Genomic DNA, 22,941 nt, shown 5'->3' with positions numbered 1-22,941 from the left:
ATGCTTTTAGGCAGAAATATTGTCAATGCTATTGATTAGTTGATCTGATAATCCAGCAGGCTCCCTGATGTGTTAAATTTCCTACTTCGGGATGACCGTAAGTGTGGGCAGAATGTACGCTTCAGTTAGGGGGGCCTTTCAGTGGACCTTGCTTAGACACTGCTCCTACAGTGAGATTGCTCCAGGCATGACAATTCCAATTATGCTTGTGGCTGTCACAGTTAACCCTTCCCAAGACAGCTTTCCCCCAGTTATCCAGATTTTCTAGCGTTGCTTGAGATTTGGAAGAATATTTTGTCTTCTGCATTGGGCCTGTAGGGCCTCTTGGTTGATTAGCATATATTACACTGATGTGTTTCGATTTGTATTTTTTCGTTTCCTTTTTTCTGCCGCGGGTACACTCCACCGTCTACGTCTTCCCTCTGTTGCAGGCCTCTTCCGTGGCCGAAGTCGTGTTTCTCTCTATCCTGCGTGGATCTTTACACATTCCACCAGCCGTATCCCTCCTTTGAAAAACACGTAGCAACCCTATGAAAGGTGTGTAATTCGCAATAGGTAGGCGTCCAAAGAAAGGATGACCTCAGGTGAGGGCAATGGAGTTTTCTAGAAGGAGCGTCATGAAGCCAAGTACGCTGGCTCCCTGCTGTGGACATGTGTTTCTACTTACCGAGAGCCTGGTCTGGAATAGCTAGAAACTTAAATGCCCTCTGATTTGTCTTCGTTTAGTTGTTGGGTATTCATCCCACCCTCCCTCTGGCTTCAGTCTTCGAGCTCTTCAGCGTGGTTGGAAAGGGCATAGAGTTACCCCCGGAAATCCAAACTACCCTTTGGGTAAATTATGCCTTTCGCTGTTTGGGTCTACCGTGCCATTTGTCCTACATCCCAGCTTACCGGCCTTGACATCAGTTACACTCTCTGCCTCGGTACAAAGAACGTGGGCTGACTACTTTAATCCCCTTTGCAAAATAATAATAATAACAGCACCAACAGTTGGGCCCTCTGAGCAGAGAATGGTAAGCCTAATTCAGAATTTGTGAGAGTGGAAAATGAATCATAAATACCTGAGCAACGAGGTTTATAATGGAAGCCCCAAGAAGCCCTTTAACCTGGGCAAAATCCTATAACACAATTATAAACAATTTCACACTTGACTGGAGCCGTTATTTGAGCAAAACGAACCATTTTTCTGCGTGCACTAAATGAGCCACGGGATCCGTGTATCCAGCTGCAGGATCACCCGCTCGGTCTGCATGTAATCAGCGCGCTTGATGGCAAGGGCATCGTAGGATCAAAAGAGTTAATAATTGGATCCTGCCCACAGCAACCACACAATTAAGGGCAAGATTAGCAGAGATGAAAAATTTATTGTGAAAATGCAATGCGAGTCTGAAACACAAAATGATTTCACTGCGCATTTGTTCTGTTGCCATAATCCTACTGATCAACTCTATTACACTAATAATAGGAGAAAAACTAATTGCAGTGAGGACAGGACAAATCTTTTTTAATCTGCGTTGTCATCCCAACTAAGTCCCAACCCATTTGTATTAACCTTTGCTGACAGAGTCACATGATGGACATAATTTCTTATAATTTACCAGCTATGGATCTAACCTTTCTTCATCAAATATTCATAAAGGCAGGATTCTCAATGATTTTCTGTCTCTCTTCATATTTACAGCTTGTTGTCTTCCTCCTTTTTGCAGTAATTTGGACACAATTGAAGTCAAATGGAATTAAAGTTAAATGCCTTTAGCAACTAAGGTGCCTAAAAGCAAAGCCTTAGGGGAGGGGGTCGTGAACTGAAAGGGGAGAGCGTGTGTTCCCAAGACCCTTCCCATCGGGCCGCCCTTCCCCAGAAGGGAAAGATGAACTCAGCCGGAGAATAAAATGCCATCACCCTCTGTTGGCTTGCTAAGCGTGGCTCTCAGGCCCGTTTTGGGGGGCTTGGAGAGGGAGGGGGGGGGGCTGGTGGCTCCGAAGCAGCCGAGTTGAGACTGAGAGCCCCAGGCCTTCCTCTGTCTTCAGGGCTTGCTGGAAAGCTAGGCTGCGGGGGCCAGGCCCTGTTTGAGCCTGTGTACCCGGAGGGGCCCAAGAAGCATGCCGGGGGCTGTGGTGGTGGACAAGAAAGTCAGCTGGTACAGTTACTTAGAAAACAAACACGAATATCTGAAGCCATTCCTGAGAGCACTTTGGGCAGAAAAAACATCTGTTTCCACTTTGCATCTTTGTTACTTTGACAGTTTTTCCTTAAGAGACCTGTAGTTGAAAGAAGTTTTAGAAAGCTGAGGTGTTTAAAGTGAGTATAGTCGCAGGCCCTTCATTTTCACTCTGCAAGGCCTCAGTTTTTGGTGGGATGGCAGAGTTTGGAGGAGGTGAGACGGACAGTCATTAAAAAACCCACTTTTTCGACAGCAATCCTCAGATGACCCTACCTTTACTAAAGCAGCTAGGAACGTTGTAGGCAAATCCTCCCTTAAGGTACAAAGGAATTGTTTTACCTGGTTGACTTCAAAGTCCTATAATGACCACGCCAAGAATTTCCTCCTTGCTGAGTTCCCAGAATTCTGACTGGTAGAAAGGAAATTAGAGCTGAAGGCGCTTATATGCTTTAACAACTGATTCACATCCCTAGCTCTGAGGTATTTTGTTTGCTTGGCCATCAGTTAGCATCTTTCTGTTTTTACTGCACAGGTAATAGACAAATACAGTCACTTGATTCAAAAATTAAAACTTTAGGGGCGCCTGGGTGGCTCAGTCGGTTGAGCGTCCGACTTCGGCTCAGGTCATGATCTCGCGGTCCGTGAGTTCGAGCCCCCGCGTCGGGCTCTGTGCTGCCAGCTCAGAGCCTGGAGCCTGTTTCATATTCTGTGTCTCCCTCTCTCTCTGACCCTCCCCCATTCATGCTCTGTCTCTCTCTGTCTCAAAGATAAATAAATGTTAAAAAAAATTTTTTTTTTAATTAAAACTTTATAAAGTGCTCTGAGACCGCTACCCCCAGTCTCTGACCTTCTTGACCTCCTAGGTGTTTTGCTGTGCATTTACGGATATATAGATGTACTGTGGACAAATACGTGCTTTCTTTTTTCGTTTCCGTGAATGGCTATTATGCTAATACAAATCAGTACCGAACTTGGTTGTGTTACTTAATACGTCTCATGTTTGGAAATCTTCCCATGTTAGAACATATAATATAAATCCGTTGTATCTATCTTACTTAAGTGTCGCAGAGAAGTCCATAGTGTGGCTATACCGTAGCTACTCTATAGTAGTATCATTCCCGATGGACATTTAGGTTGTTTCCAGTTTTATTTTATAAGCAGTTCTGCAGAACATCATTATCTGTTTGGAACTGAAATAGTTCAAACAATTATTTGAACAGTGTGCTAGTTTTGAGAATATTTATATTGATAGGGGAAAAAGTGGCAATCAGCTGTCAGAAATGCCCAAGTAAAGCTGGTTATTATGGTAAGTTTTTTGTCACACGGATTCAGGTGTACAGAAGGTCAGACTACATATTGGAGGGAAGCCCTTATGGTGATAGCATTCTTTTGCATGATACGGTGTTTTCCATTTCCCTTATTGGCTAATGCTCACGTTATAAAGAGGTATCACTGATTATGTAAAGGATGGCTTGCTGATTCGGATATGCACACACGCGTATAATAACCATTCCTCAGCCTCTCACAAATCCCATAGAAGGTGTCAGGAAGTTCTTTCAATGGATCAGATAATTTTGCCAGAAGGTTGGGTGGGGGCGGGGACGGCTCATGAGAAGTTCTACCTACTAGGGATCGCAGATGCCGTCCTTCCTCTGGACTGGAATTGGTAGCTGCTGAGATGTCCACCAGTTCCCTCCGGGTTGGTGGAAGAAATGAGGCATATACATGCAGTCTGATGCATTCGTAGAAGTGCAAAATGAAAACTTCCAATCTGAGTAAGTGTCTATTAAGGATTCTAGACGACGATTTTTTAAATAGCTCCCATTAATTACTGTCAGGTTTGGGGAATAACTCAAAGTTCAGTTACAGTGCTGTCGAGTAGAGGTTTGCTTTGGTGAAAACCAGCAACTGACCTGAGACTAGCACGGCTCTGGAAATTATCCTTCCAGAGTACGTGAAACATTGGGTATTTCACATTCCTTCAACTTCGTTTCATTGGATTTCTCCAAAGCTAAAAATGTTTGTGCATCAAAGAACATTATTAACAAAGTGAGGAGACAACCTTGGGAATAAGGACAAAATATTGCAAATCGTGTATCTGTTAAAGGTTTAATGTGCAGAATATGTAAAGAGCTCCTGAAACCGAACAACAAAAAGACCGTCTAACTTAAAAATGGGCAAAGGACTTGATTAGACGTTTCTCCAAAGAAGATCTACAAACGGCCAATAAGTACATGAAAAGATGTTTAGCATCATTAGTTATTAAAAAAAAAAAAGTGGAATCAGATATAGAACGTAAGCATATCATCGACAGTTACAGAGGGATCCAGGTAAGGAACTAAAAATACAGAAAACACTATTTTCGGTTATTCGTTGCATAACAAATCACCCCAGGACTAAGTGGCTTAAAACAGCCACAGCTGTTATTTTCTCACAGAAGGCTTTCTGTGTGTTGACTGGGGCCCAAGGATAGAAGCTTCTTCTGCTGGCCTCACTGGGGGTGTTCCCTCACTCCAGTCAGGTCTGTAGCAGCTGGGGCAGAAAGGCCGGATTCAGTGAGACTCTATGTTTTAAGGCCTCCAAGTGTCTCCAAGTGGCCTTTCCATGTGGTCTCTGTGGCCAAGATACAGCCTTCTTGCATTGAGGCTTAACTCCAAAAAGCACGAGGGTCATGTCTGGAGACTGGTTTCCACAGTCATCACTCACACATACCCAGAATTAGGACAAGCCAGATCCTCCTGTACCATCGCAGGAAGCCAACAGATAGTATCTGAAGTTGACAAATCACGAAATAGCAGCATTAGAAACAAGTCCAAGGGTGAGGTGGACTAAATGGGAGACTTTTTTTTTTTCCCCAGTAATTTCTACACTCGGCATCGGACTCGAACTTATGACCCCAAGATCAAGAGTCACAGGCTCTCCCGGCGGAGCCAGCTGGGCGGCCCTAGATGGGAGACTCGTGCTTTTTCATTATATAAACGCTTCTGTATCATTAGGTGTCAGACTGGAAGGGTACATTGTTTCATTAATGTCAGAGGGTAGTGGTTTTGGAACATGGCTCTGAGGCCAGAGTGCTGGGGTTCATATCTTGGCCACATCACTCACAACCTCTGACCTTGGGCAAATTACAAAAGCACCCAGTGCCTCGCTGTTCCCATCTGTAAGATGGGGATAATAATCGTGCCAGCCTCAGAGGGTGATTAGGATTATGTGAGAAAGACACGGAGAACCCCATCTGGCATAAAGTAGATCCTTAAAAACTGTTCGCTACTAACAGTTACGACATCAAAAAAGAAAAAGCAAGCAAGCCCACAGTGAACTAAGGTTCCCAAGACCTGGATTCGAGTCTCCTGACTCTGGCACAGAAGTGTTGAGCTCATGTCTGTTTAACCTGAGGCAATATGAGGTAAGGATTAGCTCCTAAGAACAGAGGTTTGTCAAATATGAAGTCTCCGAGAGCTAGCCAGGGCTGTCAAAAATTACCTTGGCAAAAAGAGAACTCCCTCCCTTCTCGGAGAGAGTTTCAGGTTCTTTACGGTTGAACTTGCTCCTTCCTCCTCCAACTATAACCACTGCGGAGAAATAATTCACAGACTCACTCACTGCCTGTCCAGAGACCTTTCTCCTGGGAAAGAACTTTATAAATCATGTTCAGTTAGTGGCCATAACTCCCAGGTGCTTACACAAGACCCAACTGGAAAAGGACATTAACTTGGAACCAATTAAATGGCTTCTAGTCTGCATTCGCCGGCCTCCCAAACGAATCTCTCCCAGAAGGCTGTTCACGTGGTCCACCCTAGGTGAAACCGTAAAGAAGCTAAAAATGGGCTTTGGAGACCCCCACCTCTCCCGCTCGCCCTAGGGAACGCAGAGCTCACGTGCACCAAAAAACAGCGTGACCTGAGAGGCGACTCAGAATACTCTCCTCCTTAGAAATAGCTGCGCTGCGAAACGCCTTCCCCGCTTTTGTCCCCTTTCACCTGCGAGAAGTGAATTAATGGTACGCTTCCTGGCACTGGTCGAGAGCCAGAGTAAGCCCACTGTGGTGTCCTGGTGCCCCTCCATCACACCACACAGGCAGGCCGCTTGCAGATGGCACCTGTCCATAGGACCCCAGACTCGTAACTTACCAGTGGCTGCCTTTGGGCACCAGAACCTTCATGAGTCAATCTCCAGCTAGGAAGTGCAGTTTAAATGAGGGACAGCGGGTCTCCCAGGTCCCGTGGTCTCACTCGAGCTAACCTACCAGCTGGTGCTGCAGAGAAAGCATAATGGACCCTCAGTCAGGTATTCTGTGCCGACTCCCAGGTGGCTTTGACTGCAGAACCATTCTTCCAAAAAGTGTAAATTCTAGCTTAGCAGTCCGCCGAGAAGCGGGGCTCCCTGGCAGGCCAGGCATGGGGGCAGGAAGTTACAGCAGCTAATCAAGTCCTTGCTGTGCTGTCCTGACTCACTGGCGAGCCCTGGCCCGGTCCCAGCTGACCCCACTCCTGTAATGCTCAGCGAGGAGCCGGACTTCTCCATTAATCGGCCTGCCTTCAGGAACTTGTAACAGGCCTCTTGTTCCCAGACTCCTCTATAATGACATTCTGCACAAGCAGATGTCGTCCTTTGATTCCTTCTGACCTTCTGAATTTTGGCAAATGAGAAAGCACCCGGGATCCACAGTGAGGGCCTTATGGGTGTCTTTCCTGCGCAAAGACTCTCTCGTCTTTCCACGCCACCCCCGTTCCTAGCTGGCACGTAGCAAGGACGTGGCCCCGCTCCTCTTCCCCACTGGTAAAAAGCCTTCTTCCCCGGAGCCAGAGGGGGCTGTGAGATGAGGTGGCCGGCACTGGTCCACGCGTGAGTATTTACCAGATGTGACTCCGGGGCCCTGGGGCTGTCTCCGCTCGACAGATGAGCAAATACTGCCTGAGTGCCCTTCCCAAGGTCACCCCCCAAGCGAACACTGGTGCTGGGAGAATGAGATCACCCAGACAGCGAAGGAACCGCAGCCCCAGCTTTCAAAGCCCTGAAGTGTGAGATTTTTCGACCTCCCATTCAGGTCACGGGAGTACAAGACCGTTAAGTAATGAATAGATCGCGGCTCATCTCCCCACTTGCTTTCTCTGCAGAGATGCCCAGGCGGGACAGTTATGGTTGTGATGATTAATTAATAAGCCCACCCAGTTAACCTGCAGTTTGGAGGCCACACTACAACCCTAAGGCAGTCTCCCTGGCAGCTCAGCCTTCCTTCCCGAGGCTCCGAGAGCACTGGCGGTGTCTCGGGCGGTGCAGCAAAACCGGGCTGGGGGACTTCAGAATGTGGTCTGCCTTCTATTGAAGTGCGAGTTTTAAAAACCCCTTTCAAACCAAGTCACTTTAGAAGCAGACCCAGCGCTGACTCAGAGGCCCGTTCAGTGTTCCGTGGCTCCCAGCGTATAGGATTACCCTGCTTCCTCAGCCTGAATCCACAGCCCCCAGAGAAAAAGAGGAGCATAAAATGGTTGTGAGCTGAGTTCCGAAGATACACATCGGGTGAACTTGGGAATACGGGAGGTTTCGGCGCTCCTTCGTCTTTTCTGTTCCACGGCAAGGGGAACAAGGCATCAAAGCCATTAGGACAGTCAGGTTCAGGGCCCTCCTCCCTCCCAGCCCTGGCGTGGGGAGTGGGGAGTAGCCTGTCAGCCTGGAAAGAGTCTTAAGGAGGAGATTTTGCTTCATCAAGCCAACGCTGCATGTGGGTCAAGCAGAGGGCTTTACTCATGAGACGACCCGATTCCTAAAGAGGTTCTAGAGCTTTCTGCAGAGTGCGGGGCCAGAGATCCTATCACTCCCCTGCATGAAACCCTCCCGTACATTCCCATCTCGCTTACAGTAAAATCAGTCTTGACGGTGGCTTCCCAGACCCTGGACTCCTCTGATCCCCTCCCCTCCTTCCCTTCATCACCCTCCCTCAGCCACAGCAGCCTCCTTGCTGTCCCCTAGAACATGCCCAACTTGTCCCCTAAAATACCCCTCCCCCCCCCCCCGAGAGATACCTAGCACAACCCCTGTGGCCAGCACCCTTCCCCCACCTTTCCAGAGCAATTGTCTCCAGCAGAAACCGTCTTGGGATCTGTCTGCTTCCGTTGTGTGGCAGAGAACCGTTCTCGTCTTGCCCTCGTTCTTTCCTTCTTCCTTCATGTAGAATCTTGGTTTTGACAGAGGAGAGAAGAACACAGTGCATCCAGCTAAAAACCTACACTCCCAGCCCCTTCTGGCTTCTAGTCAGTGAGATAGAGGCAGGGGTGGCTTCCTGTCCTCCCTTAAAAGGAGGCGGTAAGGGGCGCCTGGGTGGCGCAGTCGGTTAAGCGTCCGACTTCAGCCAGGTCACGATCTCGCGGTCCGTGAGTTTGAGCCCCGCATCAGGCTCTGGGCTGATGGCTCAGAGCCTGGAGCCTGTTTCCGATTCTGTGTCTCCCTCTCTCTCTGCTCCTCCCCCGTTCATGCTCTGTCTCTCTCTGTCCCAAAAATAAATAAACGTTGAAAAAAAAAAAAAAATTTAAAAAAAAAAAAAAAGGAGGCGGTAAGCGCACATTTCACCCCTCTGCCCCTTCTCCTGCTCCCTGGGACTGGAGATACGGTGGCCAGAGGGCCCTGGACCATGAGGTGAGCTCAAGTGAGGTGAGCTCAGGTGATGGTAGCCGTCAGCTAAGAATGACAGAGCAGAAAAGTGGAGGGAATGGCCTGGGTCCTGGATGTCTCTGGACTGCTGTCCCATGACCTCCCCAAACTCCTTTAACGTGAAAGACTTCCATCTTCTGTAGGCACTGCGGTTTCTAGTCCCTCTTGCTGGCAGCTAAATGCAAAGTCTATAAGCAGTACACGTGTTTGTCATCTGTCTTCCCCCACCGGAACGTAACCTCCGTGACACTTGGGATTTTGTCCTAGTTCACTGCTATCTGTAGATCCTGGTACCTCATAAGTATTTGTTGAATAATGAATGAAGGAACGAATGAATGAATGCACAGAGAAACAACAATAGTCTCTCTGCCCCAATCTGGGCTTCATCAGTAGGGCAGGCACATAGTAAGCTACACTGTCATCCTTCATCACTGGAGCCAGAAGCATAGATATTTATACGGGCAAGATGATTTTTACTATCTAAAGGTTAGCTGCAGCAACAGTGCCATTCAGTTCCTGGGGCTGTGAAATGGGGATTTGCTTTGGGTTTAAGACTAGGATGTCTCCAACATCTCTGGAGTCCAGACGCCTCGTTAGCACAGCCGCACTGAGGCCACAGTTGCACGGACGTCTTGCCCTTCGATGGGAAAGCTGCAAGGAAGTGTGATTCTCTTCCCGTCACAAAACCTCCCTAAGCAAATAGAGCGGTGTCTTACCTCCGATCTTCCCTTTGATCCTGGAATGACATGGCAGCTCGGAGAATCCGTGGATTCTTTGGCTAGAGCAGGAGAGAGCCCGGTGGAATCTCTGACCCACGTGGATATTACCTCTGAGGGGATTAGGACTTGCCTGAAAAATTGGTTTATGCGTCAGAGTAACAGTGACTGGTAAAACTTTCGATTCTACCAGTAGAGGAAGTGCGGTTCAAAGGAAAGATGCTGGACTACCAAATGACCTCCATTCTGGGCCCAGCATCGTGACTTACGGAGCAAGCATGACCTCGGCTTCCTCTGTCTCCCCAAAAGGGTAACACCTGTCTTGCCTACCCTCATCGTGAGGGTCACGTGAGATAAGATGTCTGGAGGTTAACCATGCTGGTATGTAAAATCCCCGTTTTCTAGAGATGGGAGAAACCTTAAGGATTGTCTCACGCAACCCTTCACTTTACAGACCTGAGCACCGATGAGCCGAAGGTCACGGTTTTGCTTCAGGCCACAGGGTAAGGTGGTGGCAGGGCTGGGGTTCTTGAATTCCCCGACCGGTGTTCTTCCACGAGCAGTGGCCCCTGGTGGTATTAGGCCTCCTTTGATTGTGCCTTTTACTGTTGTTACTGTAACATTGGTTATGTAGCGGGGAAATTCTAAAGAAGTAAGGTTCCGACGCAAGTTGTTTTCAATCATGTGTGCTTTCCACTGTGTTTACTGTGGCTCTAACAACGTGCCAAAGTCTGCTGTAGGCTTGGAGGGGACAGCAGTGGGCAAAGCAGACAGAACTCCCTGTCTTCAGGGAGCTTATTTTACACACACACACACACACACACACACACACACACACACACACACACACCCCAAACGGTATTCGGTGTTGTGTAGAAAAACAGGGCAGGGAAAGAAGATCGGGAGCACTAGGGTAGGAGTTGGAGGGAAGGGGAGATGTTTCTGTCGTAAGTGGGGCAGTCAAGATAGGCCTCACTGATTGGATTATGTTTGAGCAGTGACCTGAAGGCTGAGAGAGCAAGCCACATGGATGTCTTTAGGGGAAGAATTTTCAAGGTAGAAGAAACAGCAGCTACTAAGACCCTGAGAGTGTTCTTTGCCTGTTCCAGGGAGAGCAGACGAGCCAGTACAGACGGGCACAAAGAAAGCAGTGGGAGAAGGTGGAAGGCGTTGAGGGTCAGAGAGCCCCACGGGGAAGGGGTAGGTCACAAAGGGACTTGCGGACCGTTGTAAGAATTTTGACTTTGACTCAGCTTTGAAACCAGCGCAGAGCAGAAACTCATCGGAAGGCTGGTATGCCCTTGATGAATCGGCATTTCGCTTTGGCCCACCGTTTTCTACTTCTGTGTTTGCCCCACCCTGTTGGTGTTGGGCTGCCCCGAGTTTTCTACTGTGAGTGCTCTTGATCTGTTCATGAATGTTCTTTAAGGAAGAGAAGAGAAACAAAGGCCCAGTAGCCTCATGTCCGGAATAAGGTTAAAATAAATTTCGGAGATGTTTCTCGGCCTCCCAAAACCAATTAAGCGGGTTACACGGAAGTATTTCTAAAAACAGCAGTACAGTGGAGATAGACTGACAGGTGAGCAGATGGGGGAACCATCAACTCAAATTTATTTCACAGCTTACAACTCAAATGAGCATTCCAAAGTCAGAACAGCTGGCCCTTTATTCTGTAAGCCATTGTCCTTTGCTTGGCTCATCTCTCAGGAGTATGAGTGGATTATGCTCCAGTGGCTGTCTGTCTGTCGGTCTTTGACTTTGCAGGGAAAAATCCTTTGTAGAAACCAGGCTTTTGACGTAAATCAGATTTCTCTGTAATGCCTGCTTCTTGCATGGGTTATGAAGTTTCTAGATTCTGCAAATCAGTGACATTGACCTGTCAGCTTTCATTTTCAGAAGTGTATCCATAACCTACGTGACTGTTATTGTCAGATTCTGAGTAAATGGAATTTAATCAAATAGTCAAAAAGCAAAATCTTCAGATTTGTTAGAAGAAACATATATATGTACATATATATATATACACACACACACACATATGTATATATATACCTATGTATGTACATATATATTATGTGTGTGTGTATATATATGTGTGTGTGTGTGTGTGTGTATATATATATATATATATATATATATATATATATATATAATGGTATGTCTAAAAATCACAACCGCCTTGAATTGATGGTCATAAGTTATTCTGGAACCTTTCTGAAGTTTGAGACTGTCCCATGCAAACTTGATTTAAGTTTCAAGCGGCGAGGAAGTCCTGAAATTTGGAAAGGGTTATCTTTTGTCAATCACGGTCCTTTGTGGGATACTGTGCTGACAGGACAGCAGAGAAACCGTATTCTCTGGCAGAAAAGAGGGCTTGATGCTAGCCGGTGGGGATTTTGTTCCAGTAATTCCATCAAATTGGACCTTCTGCCATGCTGCAGGGATAGCATTAATATCACTCATTAAGTCATACGCCCTGTATGCTTCCCTCCCAATGGCAGAGTCACTGGCAGAATATATTTTCTTCCAAAGTGTTTGTTTTCATTGTTGCCCTTTAAAAATAATGAGTTCATTCTATTCCCTTGCAAGGAAAGTTACTCTAGACTGCTTTGAAATTGTATATCTTTTGTTGGGCACATTTCTGCAATGATTCCATAGCTTTGTGTGCTGGGGAACCCAACCCGGCCTCTCTTAAAGCTCCTGACCAAGCTGCCTCAGACTTGATACATATAATCGTCCAGCCTATTTGACCTTTATATTGTTACCCTTGGCCAGGTAGAAGTCATGCAAGTTTCAGGTGACCCTATCATGTGACCAGAGACCAAAGGTCAGCAGCTCCTAAATGTTGAGCTGTCAAGGTAGCCCATTCATCACTATCATTATATAACTGACAAGCCGACAAACGAACCTCGGGATGAAATTGTTCTCAATGCTCTGCCCCCTGGGTTTACACCCCAGCGGTAGGCCAAGCAGTCTCGCATGTTAAATGGTTCCACGGGCCTATCGGAGTCCCTGGAGTAAGGGAAGGACTCCAAGAGACCTGTTCTATGTGCCAGACCCTGCAAAGTCACCGGTTGTTTGCTCAGGGAGCCATGCTGCAAGGCTCTAAGAGCCAAGCCTGAGTCCCGTGTCCTCTGAAACGGACACGACTCTAATGTGAGCTCTTCATGGGCCCAGACACACCCTCATGGCCCCCCTCCCACGTTCCACCTGAGCATCTTTGTGGTCTTTTGTGACAGGTTAACATGGTACGCTGTTCTCACAAACTGGCCCGATCTGAAGAGTCCCTTGTGAAACTTGCCGACGGACCAGACCCTCCTCTGGAGGGTCTGACCTGGGGCTAGATGCCTTTGGAAAACTGTATTTTCGACAAGGACCCAAAGTGATTCTTCTGATGTTGGTATTTTGGAATCATACAAAGAGCTTGAGATTTGGAGTCAGGTGGTTTTGCCAAGTCCTGTCTCTATCCTTTGTTTGGCTGTGGAATCGAGGACAAGTCCACTAATCTTCTGGGCCTCAGTTTCCATTTTGAAGACAACTCTTTATTTGAAGAGACGTATGAAGTGCCAGGCACTCGGTATTTATTATGGGCTCTTTGTAATGTTTTTATGAGCATTATTACTCCCCCTTTGGTCTGAGGGGAGATGTCACTGGAGGGCCACTGGCGTAAGATACAATTTCTTTATAGTTCTCTCCCCTAGCAACAAGAACGTCTGAGGTTTTTAAAGAAGCAGTCTCAGAGGGGCAAGGAGATGTGAGGCTAGCACAGTATGGTCACGGGCTGGGAAGAAGCCCCGGGTCCGTGCGCCAGGGGGGCCGGGAAACCCTTTTCAAAAGAACTCTCCCCTTGGAGTCCCAAGTTGGAACTCTGGATGGTTTTTTTCCTTCACTTCACAAAATAAAACCCCAAACCCTAATGTTCATGGTTATTGGGCTCTATAGCGTATGCGTGTTACATTTCAGAGAAATCGTAGGCAGTAGAAGAATTGCGAACTGTGAAAAACACTGTTTACCTGGAGAAGGCCTTTGGAGGCCCAAACAGATGTGGAGAACACAAGTCCTTGCCAACAGCTGGGCCTTGCCAGTACTGTTAGTACTGTTCCCTTCGCTTCCCAGTGGGTAGACGGACCCCGCGAGTACGCTGACTGATTGCGGGTAGACAGCAGCCTTATCCGTGCTTGAAAAACGGCTTGGTTCGCCACGTGGCGTTAGGCACAGGCATTCCAAGGCATCGTGGGGACATTTGGTTTTTAACGCACCTAAGCAGACTCTTTCTTCTGTCAGGCTTTTCACGTCTTCCCTGAAGTGTGAACCCCCCCGAGTAGACTCTTATACGACCAGAAGTGAAGCCAAGCCTACTTTCTCAAGTGGTTGTGGTTGAAAAATACCACCAACAAAAAAAGGGTATATTGATCTGAAAAAAAGAAAAGAGGAAAAAAAAAAAAAAAAAGCTGACCCATGGGCCAAAGTTTGGCTTTCTCACTCTGATGTGTGTTGACTTTACTGATCTGGAAACATTAACATGTGGTACAGAGGCAAGAGGTTAAAAGCCTTTCAAAGAGCGGGTGAACATGCCCTTTGTTGAAGCTCATTTAGCAATTGGATTTGCTTGGTGGTTCTGCAGTAGGTAAACTGAGTTATACAGATTTAAGAAGCTGATTTTATAAAACCAGCTTTGTCAAAGTAGACCACTATGGTAGCTGTGACAGGGCAGCTCTTTATTTTCAGAGTTGTCCACGGTGCTGTGATGGCAGTGACGGAAAGTCCGAGAAGACAAATCCTGAATTGGTTAGCTCACTCGCTCTTCTTTCAAAAAGCGTCACTTATGATAAACTGGACTGTGTGTTCTTCTCATGACTAAGACAGATTATTTGGAGCAAAGCCTAGTGAGCCCAGCAAAACCAGTGCAGTGGACTGGTCTCTTACTCGAGGTTAGATTTGAAATGTGGTGTTTAAGGTAGACATCACGGAGAGTGAGAATTATGTGTGAAAATCCCTGAACTTGTACATAAGGTACTGTCCAGGATTTAGATTGTATGGTATAGGAAAAATACTTCTGTTTAGACACTGGAATCACCCTGGGTGGCAAGATGCTGTAGCACTCTTGGTCCCGTCGAGAAGGGAAGAATGGAGAACTTTCCGATCCTCCAAAGCATAAGAGGCCATAGAGGAGATTGTTGCCCAATTATATCTTTACTTCCCGCTATTTTCATGCTGATCCAGGCCACTGGGTTTTGCAAGTTAAATGTAGATTTGATGGGAAGCCTCGCATGCTGGCTTATATCCTTTGAGGGAGTGCATTCTGATGTGGCTGATATCCTAAAACAGACTCCTGTTTAACATCAGCCAGAATGACTGTCAACTCCTCGTTGTAAATTACAATTCTGGAAAAAACTCTGACTTGAAGAGAAGTGTACTCTTTTCGTCACGGGGTATTTCCTGGTGAAGTTGTTAGTTTAAAATTTTTTTAATGTTTATTTTTTAGGGAGAGAGAGAGACAGACAGAGCATGAGCGGGGGAGGGGCAGAGAGAGAGGGAGACACAGAATCGGAAGCAGGCTCCAGGCTCTGAGCTGTCAGCACAGAGCCCGACGCGGGACTCGAACTCATGAACCATGAGATCATGTCCTGAACCAAAGTCGGACGCTTAACGGAATGAGCCACCCAGGCACCCCTGAAGTTGGTAGTTTAAATCACTCTCACCTTTAGGAATGTGATCTCTTTCATTTTTATTTATAAGCATTACAAGCGCCTCTGGCCAACATTGAATAATGAGTTGTATTTTTTAAATAGGACCTGTATTTTGGGGCTCCTGGGTGGCTCACTGAGTTAAATGTCTGACTCTTGATTTTGGCTCAGGTCATGATCTCATGGTTGTGAGATCGAGCCCCATGTCGGGCCCTGCACTGGGTGGGGAACCTGCTTAAGATTCTCTCTCTCCCTCTGCCCCTCTCCCCAGCTCACACTCTCGGGCACACGCTCTCTCTCTCTCTCTCTCTCTCTCTCTCTCTCTCTCTCTCAAAAATTAAAATAAAATAGGACCTGTATCTATACATAGAGGAAAAGGAGGTCGACGCATAATTATACATCTGTGTGACATTTTACCTATTTTAAAGGGCTTTTGTATACATATTTGGTTTTATCTTCACATAATCCAGTGAAGCAGAGAAGCACTAGTTTCCTGTAACATCTAAGGAAACTAACAGGTTGAGAGATTTTTCCCAGGAGCACAATCAGAAGTAGTTTATGCTCTTAGAAGATGAACACGTGTCTTTCATTTCTGCAGACTTTATAGATGCTTATGGCGAAACTCAAAGTCATCAGAACGAAAAGGAAGTTTTGTCAGTCATTTGCTATAATAATAGTCCTTCTAGAACTTGAAGGGGAAAAAAAGCTTTGTTCCTCCTTCCCCTCCTTGAAATGGTTTGGAATCTCCTGAATATGTAAGTTTGTCAAGAACGGCTAAGTAGTCAGGGGACAGGGCCCCTTTCGTCCACATGGAAACGCATGACAACGGTGGAATGTGGTGGAAGGGGCAGCCAGCCAGATGCCCAGGTCTGGCCCAGGCCTGGTTCTCCCACTTTCCGTCAGTTAACTGTGGGTGAGGCAGCCCTCACAATGGGGATCAAATACCCACCTCCCCCATCTCCCTTAGTTTGTAAAACTTGAACTAACACAGTGCTGGGTACTAAGAGTCTTTTGGACATTGAAACAATATACAGAGTGTAATTCTTGTAATCAGGAGTTGCTCTGTCCTTTCCCACTAAAAGATTCCCTCTTACGAGTTTATTTTTCTTGTCCGCTCTGCAGTGTGTGGCTAGTAATATTTCCCCATCAAGTTCTGGGTTTTTCTGTATTTTTTTTTTTTTTTTTTGAAGCTGGCTTATCTTGCCGAATCTTCTAGCAGAAACCATTTCTCCTGAAATCTTTATCATGTCACCAAGAGTTATGTAAATGCTACCTGTCCTTCATTATTTGTTGCAAAATTTAGGGACAAGGAGGAAGACCGTATATGTTTTCTTAAAATCAATGGCCAGCACATTACTGTAAAACCTATTGATTAAAAACACAAAGTATAATGTTAGTCATTTAGTCTGTGAAGTGATGCAATAAGGGAAGAAATTTATCCTTTGACTTTTGCATTAACCTTTTATTGACTGCTTGCATACCCATAATTAACACACACTTTAGCTAAAGTGGTTAATTTTAGCACGGTGACCAGTGCTCGCTAATGTAGCTGAAATCCGGATCACCCAGATGTAAGTGTGGCCCTGGGGGAAATCAGCGGGGCTGAGGCCCTGTGTGAGTTACACCTGTGGGGAGAGAGTCTGCTCCCATCGGCCAGCCAACACTTTTCCGTTTGTCACCAGGTCCTTCGGAATGAACCATTCCTAGTATCGAGGGGTTTTGGGGGTGGCTCATAGCATCCTTGGAATCAAAATAAAGTGCATTCGAGAGGGAGAGAGATGCCATATATGTGATTTTCCTTTGCTCTCTTGGTAATGCTTCACACAAGGGGCCGGGGGGCTTCTGGGTAGCTTCAAGTTCATTTGCTCACCAAGAAGCATTAAAAACAGGATTTGCTTGGGGCGCCTGGATGGCTCAGTCAGTTAAGCATCCAACTCTTGGTGTCAGCTCCGGTCATGATCTCACGCTTCATGGGATCAAGCCCCGCCTCGGGCTCCACGTTGACAGCGTGGAGCCTGCTTGAGATTCTCTCCTCTCTCTCTCTCTCTCTCTCTCTCTCTCTGCCCCTCCTCTCTCTCTCTCTCTTCTCAAAATAAATAAATAAACACTTAAAATTTAACTAAATGAATAAAATAGGATTTTAGGATGCGAATAGAGAGAACAAGGTTGAAAGGGGAAAAGATCATTTTCTTACTGTTTGGGTCCAGAATGATCTACTCTCCTTGGGAGCGTGGAGTTTAAGGAGATTTTTTTTTTCACCCTTCTTGAGAAAAGCCATCCAGCTGTGGTCATTAAAACCAGCTTATCTGAGTGCAGAGACCTATTTGGATGACAGCAGCACCCCCCCTTGTTTTCTGGGTAGAAGTTTGTCTCAAGTAGAAATACCATTTGAACCAAAAACAAAAGCCAGCATTTTCATGCCGTCATACCCGGATGGTCCCTGCACGCACTACACTGTGTCGTCAGCCGCATCTCAGTTTGGAGGCAAGACCGTCCACGTCCCCTTGGCAGGCAGGCGCATGGCACACGGATGTTGTAGTAAGAGGCGGGGGCGGGGGGGGGGGGGGCGGGGAGAGTAACTGACAGGTGGGGAGCATGGCCAGCATATCAGCCAGGACTCCTTGGTCGCAAGTGACAGGAAACCCTAACTCAATAACGAATTGTGAAACTGAAAAAAGTCTAAGCATACCCGGCTTCAAGTGAGGCTTGATCCAGCTGTGAACAGTATCATCACCCAGGAGCCAGCCCCTTGCCGCGTGTAGCAAAATGACCGTGGCGGTCCCAGAGGGTGCGCCCTGATGGTTCACAGGAGATGAGAGAGGCTTCTGCCACAGCCCCCACACCAGGCCTCTGGTTTAGTGTCTCACTCTGGCCCTGGATTGGGTCACGTGCTTCCCTGTAAGCCTCTTCCCGTGGCTGGGTGAGTGTGGTGTGCTCCTTGGGTGGAGCCAGTCAAGGCTGTCCCCTGCTGTAGAGATGAAGCCGATCCCACCAGACCACGTGGCCAAGCATGGGGAAGGGACAGGTTGCCTGCAGGAAAAGTCCCGTCTTCTTGGTGCGGGAAGGTAGGGATAGACACAGGCTGCAAATGTTCACCGGGGTCAGCATTCCTAAAACACGCCCTGAGAGAACTTAGGGCCCCTTTATTTTGCATACCGTAGAGCGTATGTGCTAAGCAACAATCCGACTTTCTCTCCCGCAAATGCCAAGTCAGTCTGGAAGAGCCGCCGCTCAGAAAGTCGGACGACGGCGCCTTTTGTTAATTCTAGGTCTTCGGGAACAACTGTTGGGTCTTTCCGAATCTGAGCGTTTTCGCCCGTCGCTGGAAAGCTGTCGCAGCTTGGATACGTACACCTCAGCATCCTGGAGTATCACATTGCGATAGGATTCAGCCACGGGCTCCATTTGGCTCGAGCCAGAAAGAACTGCTTCCGAATCTCCAGAGCTTCTAGAGAGAGCCGGTCCGGAGGCCCCCCACTCAGCTGGTATGAAGGGAGGGCACTGTCACAGGGACCACAGGCAGCTCGCTCTATGCTTGACTTTACCATCTGTCCTTCGCTCGTGCTCATAGTAGACGTAACGGCAGTGGTAATAATATGTAATATCTGCTGAGTGCTTCCTGCATGCCCGGCAGTGTCCTGAGCACTCCGCATGTATTAATCGATTTAACCTTTGCAACAGCCCCGTAAGTAAGTGTTAGCATCATCATCATCCTCCCCACTCGCTCACCGTTAACCACGACGCTTCGACCTCCCTCCTGCCCCGTCTTAGGAGATGAGCCAAGAAGAGGCAGAATGAGTGATCTGAGCAAGAGAAGTTAAAACTGAAAAGGGGCTGTGCCTTCAAGCAATTCTCAGTCCCCTCTTTCTCAGAAAGTTCCGCGGTCTGGCACGGTGTCGAATCAGACAGTTCGATCTGAGGTGGCCGTGACCGTCCTCTCCTGTGGGTCAACGCATCACCCGAAAGAGCGAGCCCTCTGCTGGGCCCCATCGCCACCTTCTGGAAATTGGCCAGGAGCACTGGTATGAAAGGGAGTTTCAAAGCGACCTGAAAAATCTGAATTAAGACCCTAAAGAAACCCAACCAAGGGCTCTACCTTTAGCCCAGAGGGAGGCAGCGAATGTACACAGCTCCTAGGCCCTCAGGGCCTGGATGGAAAGGAGCTGGTGCCCGCACCAGCCAGGCTTTGGGTTGCAGAACATCGCAGAACCAGAAGAAAACCTTTACCCAGAAGAAAGGCTGGTGGGAAGCTTCTAGAACGCGGCCGAAGCCAACCTCTGCAGCAGAGGATTGAATATTTGTCACGCTTTCTCAAAGTGAGGGGGCAAACCCGCTTGACAGGTGAAAAAGCATCTCTATTGACTTTTTACAAACCTTATGATATTCTAGGTGGATCGACACTTATCATAGCCCTTTAATCTGCCAGCCAGGATAATGTGCGCGCAGATAATTTATCCGCTGAGAGGTTGAAATGCTCAATTTGGAATAACTTTCCCCACCTAGTAAATTGAGCATCACTCTGTGATTCTGAAGCAGAGAGAAAGCGCAATTTGCAAAGCTGTGCCGAGTTCCTTTGTAATTAGTCGCAGCTTCCCCTGAATATTAATTCCCTCCCATGCCTTTCATGTGATTTAGAGACTGTCTCTAGAACTACAGAGATGCACCCTCAGAACCACGACAGCAAGCGACAGAGTGTCAAACACCTATTATTAAGTAGCCTGCAGAATGCACCCTCTGTTCTTTAGTGCTGTGTGGGGCTTATCAGTGCAAACAGTTTAATATTTATGCTAAGAGGATTGTCAAAAGCAGCTTCTGTTGCTTTAATTCTTGTTTTAAATAAATAATGAGAACATTTAAACACATTACTCTTCTTGGGGCCCTGAGGTCAGCTAATCTTATTATTTATGAAGTGATGTGCTACATAATAGTACTTAGCGCATGTTAACAGACGCTATTATCAGGGTCTGATGCGGAGAGCCGAAGATATATTGGAATGTTATGTGTAATGTACGACGGATTGAGTGCATAGGATGCCGGTATAGCAATTAACCACGCGAGAAAATAGGTATAAAGTTGAAGTATGTTTTCCCGCGGGGATCCCCTCACCATTAATAATTCCCCAGAGAAGACGATGTCTTTTCGTCACGAACCTTCTCCACCACCGCTCCTGGAACGAGGGCCAAGGAGATTCCGTTCTTTGATCTCTTCATAGCTAGCCCCACACGGAAGGCAAACCGTGGGCAGGACCACTTTTTAACAGATTTAGAGAACAATGCAGAGGCGGTGGGGGCGGGGAGGAACTCTTCCTGCTCTTTCAAGTGGACTCACGGTACTTCTTTTGAGCGTATACCCTTCCACCGCCCTGCGCTCCCAGACAGGAGGGAAACTGTTCATTTCGCGTTGCAATTTGTTGCATTCTCTTATTACATGCTCTCTGATCCTCGTTTCGCAGACAAATAAAGCCAAAGCCACTGAGCTTTCCCAGACCAATTTTAAATAAGCCGGTCTCTCTGAGAGGTAGATGCCTGCCAGGGGGTGACGGTGTCGCCCCAACTTTTTTTTTTTTTCTTACAAGGCTATAATTTAGTTGCATATGATAATTAATTTCTCTACTATTGATGAATAATCCATTTAATAAAAACCGTGATTTAAGTGTTTTCCTTAGGGAGTAACTCTTGCTAGCCTTTTAATTTAATTTTGTGGAAGTTTTCCCCACCTATTCATCAGTGGAAATGATTATTAACCTCTATTTGCATATATCCTTATAAATCGGTCTCTCCTTGGAGTGCCTTTTTCTGAGCACAGCAAGCTGGGACACTTGTAAATCTCTAGAATCTCCAAAGTCAATCCCAGCCTGTAATATTGTTTAATCTATTCTTGGACGTTTTAATGCAGTAAATTCAATTTAATCTTTCCCAGTAATCTAGTAATACATCGAAATCCCACAAACATTTAAATCTGATAATGGCTTAATCACACACTTTAAATAACAGTTGAGATAATGAAAAAATAATTCACCATTTTAAAGGCAGAGTAACTGAATTTCCCTGGTGATTGGCTTCTGTGGAGGCCACCGGAGATAATACAAAGCAGGGAATTGAAAAAAGAAAAAGCAGTTCCGGCACCATGAAGAACAATTCTTCTGTCTTAGAAGCACCTGCTTTCTGCCTGGTGAACTCATGATTCTTTCGTCTCATCACCACCACCACCGTGGAGGATTGTCTTTGGAATGTTTGGCAATGTCGTTCCAAACTGCACACGGGGTTTGAGTCTTCTAGGAATTTCTTCCCGTGGATTAATTACCTCTTCCTATTCTTCCAGGTGCCAGTCCCGAATTGCCCGAACTTTACCTGTGGATCAGAAGCCAGAATGTCGGCCATATTGGGAAAAGGATGATCCTTCGATGCCTCTGCCGTTTGATCTCACAGACGTCGTTTCAGAACTCAGAGGTCTGCTTCTGGAAGCCAAACCCTAGAAGGAGCACAAGTCTTAGGTGGAGGAGGAAAAGATATTTTTGGCTTCCTTCCTCCAACCATGTCATGGGCTTGGACAAGGGTAGACTTGGCCTTTAGATTGTAGAACCTGGGTCCCAGATGGAAAGGGTAGGGAATGGAGCCCGTGAATATTAAAACGTTTAAAAAATGACGCAGTGTTATAATCTGATTCGGTATGAAACAAGAACCTGCCCCCAAAATACTGTTCCCCTCTTGGATGTTTAAGGTGAGGCCTTCATCTCCCAAGGGCCATGGTGACAGAGGTGAGCCCAGCCTATGACAGAGCCCATCCTCCTTTCCACCTTCCCAAACCTGTTCAGAGACTCTAGAGTAGAAGACTCTGAAGTCATCCAGGGGAAGATGGACTCTAGATCCGTTCTGCCCAGTTTCTCATGACGTCATCTAGAGGCTGTGCTGTCCAGTAGGTAGCCGCTAACTGGGTGTGGCTTCTTAAATTCCGTTTCAGTTGTAATCAAAACTTCAGTTCCTCGACTGCCCCAGCCACATGTCAAGTGCTTAATAGCCACATGTGGCTGGTGACTAGCGTATCGGGCAGCACAGATGCAGGACCTTTTCATCATTGTAGAAGGTTCCGTTGGATCACACTTCCGTAAAAAGTTTGAGAGCAGGAGAGTCGCTTCTCCACGGTCTGTAGTCCCTACCCCCGTGGGCGGAACGAGTCGTTAAAGAGTTGCCACTTGCCCTTCTGTGAGACAGACCTCCATGAAAGCCCGAGTTACGAGTTCTCTATCTGCCCCCAGGAATGAAGAGGTGTCAGAAATTAAAATGCACTCGACATCTGTCGTGAGGAAGTTTCCCTGATCTAATGAAAGAGACCCAGCCCTGTTTGCATTGCTTCACGGATGTAGCCTGCACATGCATTTTTCTAGAATCACCCCCATTCATAGGTGGTAGGTCGAAGCCTGAGGAGCCCCGGGGCCCTGTCCTGATGACATCGGTGCCTCAGAAGGGCAATGGATAGTAGAGGTTAAAACCTGGGCTCTGGTTTTAGAGTGCCTGGGTCAAAACACACACCGGCTTTGTGACCTTCGGCACGTCACCGTGCCTCAGTTTCCTCACCTGTATGATGGAGACACGAAAGGCACCGACTCACGAGGGGAAGATGAAGTGGAGTAACCTGGCTACAGGCGTAGAACGAATTCTGACAGGTAGTTAGATACCCAGTGCATATTAGTATTATTATGTGTCAGTAAAGCTGACCTGATGTAGACGT

General features: G+C 47.0%; 1 protein-coding gene across 3 annotated transcripts in view; it reads left to right on the top strand.

Annotated features, from left to right (window-relative positions):
- Window positions 1-21,858, top strand: part of FTO (FTO alpha-ketoglutarate dependent dioxygenase) — a 394,888-nt gene extending 373,030 nt beyond the window's left edge. For 2 of the 3 annotated variants that reach the window (XM_086689419.1, XM_086689416.1), the window contains exon 9: window positions 21,535-21,858. In XM_086689419.1, coding sequence (XP_086545545.1) covers window positions 21,535-21,688 — 154 coding nt within the window. In that variant the 3' untranslated portion in view covers window positions 21,689-21,858. Of the gene's footprint in view, window positions 1-18,482; window positions 18,699-21,534 lie in introns of those variants that run through there. The other variant, XM_086689417.1, reaches the window with a different exon arrangement.
- The last annotated feature ends 1,083 nt before the right edge of the window (window positions 21,859-22,941 follow it).

This window comes from Puma concolor, chromosome E2 (assembly GCF_028749965.1).
Source record: "Puma concolor isolate L17-30 chromosome E2, mPumCon1.1.hap2, whole genome shotgun sequence".
Taxonomy (NCBI): Eukaryota; Metazoa; Chordata; class Mammalia; order Carnivora; family Felidae; genus Puma; species Puma concolor.
This window is presented reverse-complemented; position numbering and strand designations above follow the sequence as displayed.